This window comes from Acomys minous (assembly GCF_964271855.1).
Source record: "Acomys minous genome assembly, chromosome: 13".
In the NCBI taxonomy this organism is placed as follows: Eukaryota; Metazoa; Chordata; class Mammalia; order Rodentia; family Muridae; genus Acomys; species Acomys minous.
This window is the reverse complement of record NC_140495.1, coordinates 82762724-82778691: the sequence shown is the minus strand read 5'-3', so window position 1 is coordinate 82778691 and position 15968 is coordinate 82762724. Positions and strand designations below refer to the sequence as shown.

The 15968-nt window shown below is 38.2% G+C and overlaps 1 protein-coding gene across 14 annotated transcripts in view; it reads left to right on the top strand.

Annotated features, from left to right (window-relative positions):
* Positions 1–15968, top strand: part of TBC1D5 (TBC1 domain family member 5) — a 450634-nt gene that overhangs the window by 330822 nt on the left and 103844 nt on the right. For all 14 annotated transcript variants that reach the window (XR_014773989.1, XM_084754672.1, XM_084754671.1 and 11 more), the window contains one exon: positions 5515–5600. Coding sequence is in view for 13 of the 14 variants with exons in the window: in XM_084754672.1 (XP_084610798.1) it covers positions 5515–5600 (86 nt within the window). In the remaining variant the exon portion in view is untranslated. The remainder of the gene's footprint in view (positions 1–5514; positions 5601–15968) is intronic.

Below are 15968 nucleotides of genomic sequence, written 5' to 3'. Positions count from 1 at the left end.
TGTACTAGCCAGCATGTATTTTACCACTATAGCAAAATGACTGCTGTGCTCAGTCATAAGTAATGTATGAGAACCAACTCCTAGATAAATGACAAGGAAGAAAATAAGGTGCAAAAGTCTGAGTTTACAGGAATGTCCAAACAATAATGTTTGGGGTGTGTGTGTGTGTGTGTGTGTGTGTGTGTGTGTGTGTGTGTAAAATGTCTGCCTTTTTGATCACTGTCTCTGTAGTTAATGATGGGGTAGTGTGTGGTAATAAGAGGCAGAATGGTAGGACCTTCTGTGAACCCTCTAGCAGTCAGTGAATATCAGACCACAGAATCCTCCAGCTTTAATTACAGTCAAAAGAAAAGGCACAATTAGCATTTTAATATAGAAATATCTTAGGCTTTAGGAGAATTATGATAAATCTAATGTTGCCTAGCAAACCAAAGAGGGGATATTACAACAAACTGTCTCCTTAGGAATATTTGTTTAAATAAAAGCAACAATGCTTCATCCTTATCTTTTTTGGATAATGATCGCCATTTCAGGCGGTTCTTTGTTCCAACTTTAAAATACCTTTAGGTTTGTTTTGTTTTTTGTAATTGGTAGTGTTTATTTTCTATAAAAGTATCCTGCTTGGCACCAGCGGGATAATTGTTTTGGGCGAGTGTCTGCCTTCCAGCTTCCACTTGCTTTTGCCATGGCGTCTCTGTCTTGGATGTGGTAAGGTTATGTCAGTCATAGAGTATTAAACTAACTTCCGTGCCGGGGCTGAGGCTCTCCCACCTGCCTCTTCTAAACACCTGCAACATATGTTTGTCTAACCCTGGAATGCTTTGCCTTTAGGGTCCTGAAAATTTCCTCTAGAGCTTTTTGCTTGTAAACAGCTGCACAATTTGTTTTTTTAATGACAGTTGCCTTTCCCCTAACATTGAAGAAATGATATATTCACTAAAATAAAGGTATTTTTTATCAAACAAAAACATTTCACATATTTTTACAGTGCCGTTTTTCCTTCAGAGCCTTATCCCTTCCATTTATTAATCTGGCATGCTATAAAAATTAAGGATTGGTAGCACAATATTAGGAGAAAGAAAATAATAATTCATTTGCCAAGTATTTTCTGCATGTCTGACACAATTTATGCTACAAACATAAAGTTTTGTTGGATATTATAGGAACTTTTTCTGTTTAGTTTGTTATTAAAATCATGGCCAATAAACTATAAAATGACAATACTTTGAACATACTGTAGGTAACCACTATGATTATTAAAATATCATAAGCTAACAAATACTGAATAATATGGTTTTGTATTGTTTTAAATCTTTGTAAGTATATATACTCCTATCCAATAATAAAACAGTCTTTCCCTCCTCATACAAAATCTATTTTGCTTGCTACATCTTCCTAGTACATGTGCATGAATGCCGTGTGTGTGTGTGTGTGTGTGTGTGTGTGTGTGTGTGTGTGTGTGTGTATGTGTGTGTGTAGTATTCCACAGAACCTACTGTAAGCTTATATGTGATTGTTAGAAGTACAGAACATCACTTTGTTCCACCCACTAAATATCAGGGATGTTAGGTTGTTATACTATCATACCTGCTTTCTAGGTCAAAGTCTGTTGTGTATGTCGGTGCTCTGGTGTCAGAGGTTATTATAGCACCCATCTCACTGAAATTTTATCACGTGTGTGACACATTATTTTCATTGTCAATGAGTCCTTGCTGTAGTTTCACAGGTGGTGGGGTCTGAGTACATGCCTCAGTGGTGCATGCTCCTACTAGTACAAAGGGACATTAAGAGCAATATACCAAAAGCTGGCTCCTGTTCTTTGCTCTCTTCCTGTGTCCGTGTAGAAGTCCTCTGAAAGATTCTCTGTGTTCAAAAGGGAATGAGCACTTCAGGCTTTCCTTGTGAGCTTTCAAACGTGATTTGGAAAGAGATAATCTTGTCCAGATGAAGGGCAAGACTGCGGACATCAAAGCAGATAGTGTTATGTGTAGTGACCTTTTCTGCATGAATTTGATTTTTACCAAGCTCAAAAAGAAAAATTGTTGTCTACTATCTGGTAGTTATATATACTTCTTGCGGTATCTTGTACTTAGTTATTCTTCATATGAATTAGCACTTAAATATGTCTGTATTACAATAAAAAGTTAAGTTTGAGCTAAAAGTATTATAATGTTGCTATTGAGGGTAGAGTAGGCAAGGGGGCATGAAATTTAAATTCTACCAACAGATTTGCCTTACTAAAGGCACTACAGGGCTAGCTGCTTAGCATTCAAACTGGTATTTTCCTGAGACAATTCTCTTGTCTGGATTTACATAGGGGGCAGGTAACTCTCATAATGAAGACCTGAGAAGTGAAAAAAAAAAAACACTAACTGTAACACATAGATGATTTTATCTTTTTAAATTGATTTTATAAATAAGCCTTTGTGGGAGTTGTTTTGGGATCCTGTGAAAATAAAAGTATGTTGGAAAGCCAGCAGCCACTGCATGGTTTAGTTTTATTGGTTTGCTTTTTCTTCTAAGGCTAAGTCACTTGGTCTTCAAGACCATCCGTGCCACTGTGTGTGTGTTTGGTAGATTTTTAATATACTTTAGTTTGAAGGTGATTTTGTAGTCTGAAATCTGGAATGTGAAAATAGCTTTAAAAAGACATGATATTAAAGGTGTTAACACATTCTGTACCATGAGAAATTGTAACTCTCATGGGGTCTAGACTTCTTCATATAAGGTTCTGCATATGTTAAAGTCTAGTGCCTCATATTTTAGAGAAAAATTATACATCATTAAAGATTATAAAGATGACTCATACATTATGTTTCAGAGAAATTGTTCAAAATAAGGAAAGTAAGTAATTCTTTACTTAAGTTCGAACTCTGCTCATTGCTAATTTTACCCCACGGAGGAAAGAGCTGCTTTCATGATGGTACGTAGTGTATGCATATATATGTATGCTTAGTAATAGTTGGGATCAATTAGTTAGTTTTAATTTGGTTTTATCACATTTTTACAAGTATGGAAATGTTTATTGTGTGATAGCCTTTTTTAATATTACATCATTTCCTCCTTCCCTTTCCCTTTCCTTCTTGCACCACCTCCCTTGTGCCCACATTCACTCTTTCAAATTCATGTCCTCTTTTCTGTAACTCTGTGGTTCTCAGCCTGTGTGTTGAGATTCTTTGGGGTTACATATCAGTATCCTACATATCGGATAACTACATTATGATCCATACCAAAGCAAAATCAGTTATGAAGTAGTAACAAAAATAATTTTATGGTTGGAATTCACCACAACATGGGAAACTGTATTAAAAGGTTGCAGCATTAGGAAGGCGAGAACCACTGCTTTAATTGTGTGTGTGTGTGTGTGTGTGTGTGTGTGTCACAGAGACAGAGACAGACAAGACAATGATACAGAGAGAAAGAGACTGTGTGTGTTAATTATCAGTAAAGTTTTGTTTTTGAGGCCCACAATATATTTTTTCATAGTCCTTGTCCAGATTATATGTTTGTGTGTTTTTAATTTTAAAAATAACATCATCTTAACAGGAGACTTTTTGAATAACTTTGAACAGTAATTCCTTTTTATTTTTAATATTTCATATATAGTTATTCAATATCAACATCTTTTGTTATGTTGTTCCCAGTGTTTCAGTACTTTAAACTATCTCCCTGTGATTCCAGCAAGTCTCCTAGGAATGTAAATAGGTCTCAGCGAAGGCAATACTGAGCCCATTCATGTGCTCAAGTCAGATCATTATTCCTAATAATGGCTTTAAGTGCTTAGATAGATCAGCACTTCATGTCTTGAATTGCTTGTCATTTCTTTATAAAGATGTTTCAGGAAACCGTGCCATGGGATTGCTTTTTTATTATTTTCTAACAAAAAGTAGCATGTTCCTTTATTAGTTTGTTGAAAGTCAGAAAAGAAAGGCCTTTCATATTAGCAAAAACAAAATTATTTTCCAGGTACAGAGAATAAAGAGCAGAATCAGTCATGAATTATAGTTTGTGGAAGTTAATTTTTAAAATAGATCACGAGCAGAATGTGATTTGAAATGTAAGCTGCCAATGGCTTTAACCTCTATTTTATGTTTCCATTATACTTGGGTCCAGGTTGTCATCAGCTACCATAAGTAACCTACGTAATTCCTAGAGAAAAGTTGCAGTTAGACTTAATAGTATGGTAGTCATGGAAGCATCCGTTATCTTCATCAAGGCAATTCAGATTTGATTATTACAGATCTGTGTTGAATACCAAACCAATGGAGTAGTAGCTGTAGCTGAATCAGGGGACTGTCATTTCTGTCAGATGATTAGAGCTGGCTTGGAAACGATGAACGGGCTGAGCTGTGGAAATACTCTCAGCAAAAAGAGAAAAGGTCTTTCATGGCCATTAAAACGCATCTTGTTAGCTTGATGGATTTCAAACTATTTAACCTTAACAATTATATTTCCTCTTTACCCCACACCAGCATTCAAGTGTATCAGTGTTTGGAATTCGGTCTCCAAGGATTGTTGTCTAAGCATATCAGGGTTTTTCTATTAAGATAAAATTCAGCTATTCTGTGTCTAACTAGATCTCAAAGAGAATAGTGTATGCTCTAGTTCAAAGACCTAGTTGTTACCTAAATTAAATGCCTAGGTGGACATTAGAAAACATTCAGAAGTTTATAAAACAGTTTAGTGGGAATGTATGTAATTTTACATGTTCCAGATTATGGTATACAATTAAATCATGGTGTAAAAATGTTAAGATTTTGTAAATTGTAAGTGTATTTAATTTTTATTTGCCTGTAAGGAGCTTGGCACATTCATATAATTAATACAGTTTAAACAGTAGTTACCCATTTAAATGGACACACCTAACCTAATGATTTAAGAACATTTCTGTCATGCTATAAATAATATTAAAATGCAGAAAGAGTTGTTTTTGCTGCTTATGGAAATGTGCACTAGTCAGTTTGCATTGGTAAGTTTAATGGTCATCCTTCTAAGATTTCCATTGACTGACGCATTTTTGGACACTTATTAAACTCATAAATAAGATAAGATGACATAGAAATTGTTAACTTTAAAGAATTCATTTTGGGAAAAGGAGGACTCAGTGTGCCATCTAGTGGATGTATTTAGTTTTCTGGTCATCAAATATTCATGATTATTTTTACTTTTCCTCCACTTGTTGTCCCTTGGCCTCTTTTGATTGTTCATGTTCATATTACAGATCAAGTAATTTTCAGTTTTGCCATCATCTTATCACATCTTTGAAAATTATATTCAAAAGTATCTGAAAGCATTAAAAAACCAACCTATTGACAGTAAACTATTTGAACAATAACACAGGTTAAAATAGAATACGTTTGAATTTTTTTCAGTTTTGATCAGCTAAAGAAAGAACCAAAATTCAAAAATGATAGTTATTAAATATCCTATATATGTATAGGACATTAAAATGGGTATTTTAATCATTTCTATCTTTTTAATATATTGTAATTTATTGTCTTTCTTTTTCTTTAGAGAAATCCACGGCCAGTGACTTACCAATTTCACCCCAATTTAGACTACTACAAAGCACGGGGAGCAGACCTTATGAATAAAAGCCGGTAAGCCCCTTTCCATTGGCTATAGTTATGAGGCACAAACACTGTCAAGTCATCAGGAATTTTTATGTATTTCCTAAGGATTATTTTCTAGATTTTAGCATGTCAAAGCTAATGTGTGTACGATCTTTGTTAAATAAATTACCTAAGTTCTTTAAGGCATCATAAATTAATATTTTTATGACAGTGGTAATATGAATTAATACAGGCACTATGGCAGTCTGTAATCCGTATATTGTGTACTCAGAACACTAAGGCTAGACCTACCTCATGACATGGCTGTATAGGGTATTTACCATAGGGCTCCAAAGTATCATGTCACAGAAATGTTTGCTATCAATATTTATTGTATAACTATTTATAATAGTTTTGAAACTAACCTAATTGTCAACAACATAGAAGTAGATAAAGAAAATGTAATATGTATACATAGCAGAATGGTTTTTAGCCATAAAAGGGCTGCAAAGAGGGAGAAGAAGGCAGTATTGGTGGGATATGCTCAACATATCACATATGCATGCATGTAAATGTCCTTTTATAACACAGTACCATGTACAATGGATACATACCATGAAAAAATTTAAATATATCAGAAGAATACTTTTTTAAGTTGCCAGCTTCATTTTTCTGACTCTAATAAAAGCTGAATAGTTTCTACTTGGTATAATCTCTTTCTGGATCTTTACTGTTTGAATGAAAAAAAAAAGGCAGTTCTATGATATATTTTTAAATTATTTCAGTAACAAAATTAAAATTGCGTTTCCCAATTGGCTTTAAAACTACAAAATAAGCTTATAAATGCATCTTGTATGTGCATCAGTGATTGCATGCATAGAAATCTTAAGGGTCACTGTAGGAATAAAAAAACATTAAAATCGTGCTTTTAAAAGAAATTAACATTGGCATAAAGGGTTGATAAACAGTTCTGTTCTTTCATAATACTATACTTAGATGTCTCAAGAGTTAACTTGTCAAACCAGAACCATTTCAAATTAGAATGCAATTTCAAAGTTTACTCTAGAAAACAATGTTAGCAATGATAAATGCTGCCAAATTGTCCAAATTTTTTCTTAAACATTTCTTGTGTGGTTGCCTTTCTTGAGAATTCCAGCAGTCTAAATAAACACTTATGGAGTGCATACATACAGTGTGTTCTGCATTAAAATAACTACCACTTAGGGACTGGTGGCTTGAGGACTGGGGGAAATGTACAACAAAGAGGCTGGCTTTTAAACTAAAATCTGAACCCCGGTACTACAACAGTAAAAACAGTGCAAGGTCACTGAGAATTACCCAGCCTTGATGGAAACGTCTGTCCCATAGTATATGTAATTATGAAGCCAGGACCATAGCCCACAGGACTCATCTGGAGCTCTGTTCTAGTTGCTCATTTCATCTGAGTTTCACAACTAGTAACTAGTTCATTTAATTCAACAAATTTTATTGAATGTTTGACTTTGATAATTTTAGGCACCAGAGGCACGCACTTATGATCACACTAAAATCCCTGCCCCTAGAACTCTGACAGTTCATTTGTATTTCTTCCTCTTTATGCCAAGTATTTAGGTTTTTTGTGTTTAAAAGAAAAGAGAATCTTAGGTTCACTTGTTCTATAATGTCTTTGTATCTGGAGACCCTAAATTTTACCTTTCCCTAACTAACCTTTCAATTGGATTATACCTCCATTTACCCCTTCCAAAGCTTCCCTCTTGTCACTATCTCCCAGTCTCTCCTGCTCCTATGCCACAGCACACTCTGTGGCTTTCTTACCTTAGCTTTGAGCATTTGCATTTTAACTTTTCCTGGCTACTCAGCACTTTTCCTACCTGGCCTTGCCATGCCCTTTCTAGGAAGAGCCCTGCCCAGTACCACTTCCTAAAAGACAGTCTATCTTTTCCCTGTCTGCTGTCCCAATACCTTCTGAGAAGTCATTCTTAAAAATGCATCCTCATCCATCTGGGTAACTGTCAGGTTTTGCCCATGATAATCTACGCTTGCTGAGGCCAGGTACATCCTGGTATTCAGACACTCACATCACCTGGTAAGAAGGACCCAATGCAGGGAAAACACTCAACAAATATTCACTGGGTTTTCTGTTGATACCTTATTGCCCACATCATTCTCCCAAAGATGAAATGTGCTGTGTCCTTTCTGTCCTTTCATGTTTTTACCTATTTAGTCTGCTGCCCTTGAATTTTGCTTGTGTGAATACAGATTTTTTAAACCACTTCCTTGTAAGCATACTGAGATTCGTATATATAATATCGTGTTGAATAGGAGAAATATTTTTCATCATCTCTTGAAATTTTAGCTTTTTTAGATTTATTACTCATTTTTGTGTATGTATGTGTGCCTGTGGGTGCACCACATTATGCAGTACCCACAGAAGTCAGAAGAAAATTTAATACTTCCTAGAATGGAGCTACAGGCAGCTGTGAACCACCATGTGGGTGCTAGGAACTGAACCCAGGTTCTCTGTAAAAAAAGAGTAAGTGTTCTTAACCACTGAGCCATCTGTGTAACCCTTCTTTTGCAATTTTAAAGCTTAAAATTGAAATTGAGTTGATGTTAAATATCATTTTTGTTAAGTATAAAATATCACAAGCTAGTAAACAAGGAAGGAGTTAGTAGATGCCAGTGGGGATATTGGCAAAAACTTATCATCAAAATAAATTCCAAAGTGTGTGATAAGAAACCAGAAATAAAGAACAACTACCTACAAGTAATGGGTGAGATTACTGATGGATTTAACAGTGCAACAAGTACCTTGTAATCTCTCTCTCTCTCTCTCTCTCTCTCTCTCTCTCTCTCTCTCTGTCTCTCTGTCTCTCCCTCTCTGTCTCTCCCTCTCTCTCTCTGTGTGTGTGTGTGTGTGTGTGTGTGTGTGTGTGTGAGAGATACCACAACTAACATGTGGAAGACAAAGTATAAAATGATTAATGAATAAAGAACATATACAATTCAATAAAGTTTCAAGATTTTTATCTGGTAATGCTATGCTTTTTTCTTCCTCTTTCTCTATAGATCTTCAGCATAGGTCCGACTTTGCTTGTTATTAAGGGTTCTTAATTTGTGTCTTCAGTTTTGTTGTTGTTGTTGTTTGTTTTGTTTTGTTTTTCTTTCTGGTTTTTTGAGATAGGGTTTCTCTATGTAGCCTTGGCTGCCCTGGACTCGCTTTGTAGACCAGGCTGGCCTTGAACTCACAGTGATCTGCCTGCCTCTGCCTCCCGAGTGCTGGCATTAAAGGCATGCGCCACCACCTCCTGGCTCTGTCTTCAGTTTTATTCCTTCTCTAGACTCATATATTTCATCATGTATTTACTTCGTTGGATGCCCAATATACAGTCTCAAATGTAACACTTTTCAGATGAATTCTTGATTTTCACCTCCGTACCTATAAGCCCATACATACCTCCATGCCGCAGGGATGTCAGCAGGACACAGGGTGGTAAGTAGTCCTACCTTGAGGCCTGAAATCATCTTTGACTTTTGTTTTGTCTAATATCACACATCAGCTCCACCAGCAAATCCTCTTCAAAATTTGTCCTGTAACAAATGGCTTTCCTCTCTATACTGCCAGTACCAACCAGGTCAAAATTGACCTTTATTGTAGAAACCATCCACTACTCAGAGCCTCTTAAAACACCTAAGTCAAAATCCAGAGGAACTTTTCTCATACTTTGCAATGCAGACACTTGCTATCTACTGTCTGTCTGTCCTCTTTTACTATGATGCTCTGTGCACATGTTCACTGGGCTACAGCTCTCCATGCCTTCGTGTGCACAACACATTTTTCCCCTGCCTGGAGTGTCTACTCAGTCTCTATTCAAATAGAGGATTCTTCTTACTGGTCTACAATGACGGACCCCTTCCCCCTGTGTCCTTGGTTTCTGTTCTTTTTTATACCAATACTGACTGAAACAGCATTTTATTAATCTATCTGTCTGTCTATCTATCTATCTATCTATCTATCTATCTATCTGGTTACTGATTGCAGAAATGTTTCTGTTTGCTTCTTACATTAAGTAAAACTCCATAGTTGTCCTTTTAACTGTACTGTACCACTGCTGTACAGCACTCTCCTCCAAGCCAAACAGCCTACATCTTAAGGCTGCATGAGTGGCAAACATGGCCTCAGCTGTTTGGTGACTGATGACATTCCCTCCTAGATCAAAGGAGTGGGGAGAGTGATGGGATCCTCACCTGAGCATCCAGCCAGTCAGGTACAGTTGTAAGCAGTTCTGCCCTAACTACTCATGCCCTTGGGGTCTTAGGGAAGGAAAAGAGTATACAGGCTGGGAAAGTCTACAAGGGTCTCCATCTCTGTGGCTATATGGAAGCTATCTTCCATTCTGTGTGAAGATTTCCCAGTGTAGCTACTATGGGGTCACCCACATTCCTGTGAATAACCCCCTACCTGTGTTCTGTAAACAAGCCCAATAGACTCATTAGTTTTGGTGTGATCATGCCCTGGTTTGTAACTGGAACCTTAGGAGGAGGAGATACACTGGATTTAAACAACCACTTAATGTTGGAAGGTCCTCTTGATGATACCTGAGAAAATAGAATCAGTATCACTCAGCTTGTGACCCCAAACAGCAACCTGCCTGAAAAATATACTGGTTCAGTAGTGGCACAAATGTCGTGGGAGTAGCCACCCACTTGTATGTGTTATTTAAGGCCCACTCCATTAGACAGAACCCATACCTGACACTGCTAAGGTGACCAAGAACCTCAGACTAGAGAGGTCATGGGCCTAAGGGAAAACCTACTACTTTTATTCTGCTAAAGGAACATAGAATTAAAATTATTCCTAATGGCATATTGCTCCACCCTCAGCAGAGAAGCACCTTCTTGAAGTAGATGGTAATAAACCCAGCGCTCCACAACTGGACAATATGCAGAGTGTGCGAGTTTGGAGCACTCAGTTTTCAGTGGAATGTCTTCATCAAACCCTACCCTCAAGGATTTCTCCCAGATTCTTACTCACCTTGTATTATTTATTTATCTGCTTACTCACTTATTTACTTATCAGTTTACTTATTCAGAAAGAAAGAAGGAAGGAAAGAAACACTATCTTGTAGCAGATGTTCTAGTCCTCTGGCTCTCACAATTTTTCCACCACCTCTTTCACAGTGTTTCCTGATAGCTAGGTTACTCCAGGTTACATAGTAGTATCTTTCGATGAACAGAAAAATAAATAATTTTGATGAATCTTAATTTTACCTGGTTTTTCTTCCAGTGTTGTTTCCTACTCTGTTTCTCTTATAGGAGCTTCCCAACACTGTCAGCCAGACACTGCTATTTAATAAAGACACTAGTAAAAACTCATGTTTATAGCATATTTCAGAAAGAGTAAAAAATAAAATCGGGAGGAGTAAAAGGTTAGAACCTGGGGTGGGGTGGAGACAATACATGCAAGGGAGCCATCTCAGCCCTCGTGCCGCCTTGTGTTTTATTGGAGGTTCAGTCTTGTAGGCAGAGAGTACTAGTAACGAGTAACCTGAGCTACTCAGTCTCTCTAGAGATCCATCTGAAACAAGGTTGTAGAAGGAGGAGGGAGATAGTCTGGAGGGCTTCGGGGGAAGAGTGGAGGGCTTGCCTGATAATGGTGTGTTACAGGGTCTGGGTCAACAGAAAACATGTATTTTCTGCAAATCCCACTGTTATTACAAACTATTTGGTGTGGCCAAAGGGCTGGGTATTTTTAGACACTCTTTTTAGGCAAGAGGCTTGGAGGTGATATTGTAGGACTCAGCCAGAGGCCAGCCCCGAATACCACTGGAGCACACAGTGCAGTGCAGCCTAGGGCTACTGAAATGATGCTGCACCACAGAGCTCTGTTTTTGTCTACAAGTTGTATGGTACGATTATTGGTGTTTAATTTTGTTATTCACCTCAAATGAATTTTTGTATATAGAGTAATTTAAGAGTTGAGGTTTATTTCTTTTACTCGGTGTCTTAGTTACTGTTCTATTGCTGTGAAAAAAACATCATGATGGAGGCAGCTTATATTTTAAAAATATCAATTGGGGGCTTTCTAACAGTCTCAGAGTCCACGACCATCTTGGTGGAAAACACAGTAGCAGGCATTTGTGGTGCTGTAGTAGTAGCTGAGAGCCTAATCCTGATCCGCAGGCAGGAGGCAGGAGGCCAAGACTGCGCCTGGCATGGGCTTCTGAAGCCCGAGCACCCAGCCCTAGTGACATACTTCCCCCAGCAAGCCTGCACCTATCACTCCTTCTGAAGATGTTCACTAGCCAGGGACCAGCTGTGCATACATGTGAGCGAGCGTATGGGCCATTCTCACTCAAACCACCGCACGTACATATCTAACTTTTCCACCACAGCTGGTTAAAAGGTCTTTCCTTCTCCTCTTGCATTAAATTAAGTTCTTGGTTGCAGATCAGTTTGCCATACATGTTGAGGTTCCTTTCTGGACTCTGCCCTGTCTCATAACTCACTGCATTTCATTATGTGTATTTTAGCAAACGTTGATTTTTAGATAGACTGTCTTGTCAATTTTCTTCCTTTTTTCTTATTTCAGCTATTTTCAACCCTGAATTTTCAGATAACTTTTATGACCAGCTCTTGGCTTTGTGCAGTTTTGGTGAGATTTTGACACGAGGAGAGTGAAAGCTGTGGAGAGTGTGGAAGGAGCTGCTGCCCGGGCCCCAGGGCTGGCCGCATTCAGCTTCCCCTTCACATTCCTAGCCACCTAACAGTTAGTATTATAGGTGTCCTAGATATTTTAAATAAGAAAAAACTAATTCTTTCCCTTCTCTACATCTAATTTGTGTCTTTGTTTTAAAAAATATGGCCATTGTCTTTTATGGACTTGTTTGCCTTGTGCTTTACCTGCATCCGCACCCCTGCCTTAGCAGTCAGGTCTCAGTATATGATTAACTGCAACTACCCTAACCTGCTTGTGAGGTATTTGGTGGTTCTCATATTGTGGAAAGAAGGGGAAAAACTTCCCAGCGAGTGAGCCGTTCAGAATTATGTCCTCTCTCATTTTACTGTGTCTTCTAAGGCATGGCTCCTTGACTCTTAAGACAGTGAGTATATGCTGTGCTTACATCTGGAATGATTCTATGGCTCTGGCTCATAAAACCAGAAAATAAATTAAAGAAATAGAAGTGTTTATTCTGTAGATATATCTTGGGAAATTTAATGGCTTTATATCCTATGATTAATGTATAGTTGCTAATGACTCATTGTTAGTTTAGCCAATGTTGTAAACTGTTCAGACCCAGTTAGGTAAGCTCCAGGGTGTACCTTATACCTATCCGTTTATTAGTGCCAACCCTTTTGTTCAAAATAAGCACTACTTCTTTTGTTTTGCATCATTATTGGGAAACAGTCTACCTGCCATGTGTTAAGAGACTTGTAGTCATTTGGGGCTAAGGAAGGTATTGAGACAGGGCCTCTTGCATCCTAGCCAAGGCTGTCCTTTGAATATTACTCTCCAGCCTACACTTCACACCCAGCCAGAACGGTAGTTATTAGAACTGAATGGAAATGTTTCCCTTACAACCAAGACTCATAAGTATTAAGTAATAGAGGCATACTTTATCCTGTAGTTTTAATAACATCCTATACGATCTGGAGTTCCTTGAGATGGGAAGTGAATTCATTTTCTAAGATGAGAAACCTCAGCTGCATGTGGAGGTTCACACCATTAATCCCAACACTCAGGAGGCAGAGACAGAGGCAGATAGATCTCTGTGAGGTTGAGGCTAGCCTGGTCTATCTTGTAAGTTCCAGGGCAGTCAGGGCTACATAACAGGGTCCCTGTCACAAAAAGTAAAACAAAACAAAAAGTAAAAATAACAAGTCTCATAACAAGCAAACTAAAACTAGACATAAATATCTTTAGAAGCCAAGTCTAATGGCATGTACTTGTACTCTCAGCCCCCAGGACGCTGGGGCAGGGAAATTGCAAGTTCAAGGCCATGGAGAGGCCAGTTCTCACTTAGGACCGAGTGCAGGGAGGATGTACATATTAGAGTGAGGGTTCCACATTCAGGTAAGTTTGTTTTCTTTTGTCTTTTTCTTTTTTAAATTATGATTTATCGTATTACATCCCTATTATTGTTATCCCCTCGCTTGTATCTTCCCATTCCCACCCTCCTTTCTTCTTTTACCTATTCGCCTTCCCTAGACCTCTGACAGAAGCGGACCTCCTCCCCCACTATATTGCTACAGCCGATCAGGTCTCATCCAAATAGCCTGCTTCCCCTTGCTCTGTGTGCCCGCATGGCCTCCCCACCAAGGGGAAGTGATTAAATCGAGGACACCAGAGCTCATGTCAGAGGCAGTTCCTGCTCTCCCCCACAACCATGGTGACTGAGCTGTCCATTGGCTAGATCTAAAGAGGAGGTCTAGGTTTGCTGCATGCATTGTCCTTGGTTGGTGCAGCAGTTTGTGCAGGCCCCCTGGGTCCAGATGCAACAGCCTTGATGGTCTCCTTGTGGGGCTCCTGAACCCTCTGGATCCTTCCATCCCTCCACTCTTCTATACCACTCCCAGCACTCCACCCAGAATCCAGCAGCATCTATCCCGATCCCCCACTGAGTGGAGTCTCTCAGAGGACATCTATGTTGGGCTAATATCCACTTATAAGTGAGAATATACCGTGTGTGTCTTTCTGGGTCAGGTTACCTCACTCAGGAAGTACACCCAAAGTAACAGAATTTAGAAAACTAGTTCACTTTTTATAATTAAAACTTTTCAACTTAAAAGAATTTTTAAGAATAGTAAATATTCTGAGTCTTGAGAGAAGGCTTATGATAACGATATTTTGGGCTAACTACATGCACTCTTTTATTATCTGAACAGTGACCAGTTGTGGGTCTCTTTCTCTCTACATGTTAATCACTATCTGCTGTGAAAAATAAGCTTCTTTCATGAGGATTAAAAGATGCACTTATGTATGTGTATAATCCTAAATTAGAGTTGGTTTAATACTATGTTTTAGCAAAATAACAGTGATAACTTTTCCCGTACAGTCTGTGACCTACCTAATATCAGGTTCTTGGCCCCATTAAGAGTGCCAAGCATGAGTTTATTCTTGTGGAACTGGCCTTAAATTCAATCTTAAAGTGTTCTGTTACTTCCTCCATACATTCATCCCACTGTTATGCCACCGGGCATATCTTGCCAGGCCAGTCATTATTAATCTCAGGGTTCACAGCTGGAAGAGGGGGCAGAAAGATTGTCAAAACCAGTGGATGGCTATAGTGCAGTGGTGCTTACTAGACACAGTAGGGCAGTTTCACACATGCACTGAACTCACAGCAGCTGGGATTGCATGTCCAAAATCAAGCCAGACAAAATTACAGCATGGAAGAGAGCTGTAACCAGGAAGTCCTATCTCTAGCTTAGGAGATGTGGTAGTTAATGGCTTCTGGGAGAGAGAGTTCATTTCTTCAGAGATGCAGTCCTTGAGGGGGTATTTGCTTCCGTAGGTAACCCTTCACCCATGCATATACTGGCAGGACTAAGTGCACTCCGTGAGTTAAAAAAAAAAAAAAGCGAACACATGAATTTGGGAGGGAAGAGAGGGAATGGAGGGTAGGCTTTATGGAAATATATGTATGTATGAAATTATCAATATGATATCAAATACTAGCTTAGATGTTAGAGTTATCTTGAAAATGGCTCTGAATGCTAATGTAGGCATTACAATAATCTAAAATAGTATTATCTTGCAATTCTGTCAACTGTCTTAAATTCCCACAGAAGTAGTTGTGCAAAAGCATAAAATAAATAAATATGAACCATGATCTGCTCAGAGTAGATCAGTAATAACAAACTAGCAATACACAGGAATGTGAGGGGAGATTGTTCCTTTCCCAAGACCAGATGTGTATATGTACTTTTAAGTACTTTTGCACTTAAAAGTAATCTATTTAATATGATTTTAAATTACTATTTGATAATTTAATGCTATCTAAAGCATTAGCTAGCATTAAAGCATTCTTGATCAAGATATGATAAATTCTCTTTCCTCCTAGTCTCTTTACCCCGTTGCGTCCCTAACCACCTCTTGTCACCTGTCCTTCCCCACGTCTTTCCTCTTTCATGTCCAATGTGCCCTTTGACCCACCCAAGTTCTTCCTTAACTTTACCCTCCTTCCTTCTCTTTTTTTCCCTCTCTTTGTCTCCTTTCTAGTTTTTAAAACTTATACACCCCCAAACCCCACACAGACATTACAGACTAGGATTCACATATGAGAGAAAACATCAAATTTTTTGTCTTTCTGAGTTTAGGTTACCTTGCTTAGTATTTTACCTTCCAGATTCACCCATTTTCCTGAAATTTTCATTTCTCTTTAGAGCTGCATAAAATTCCATTGTGCATATGCA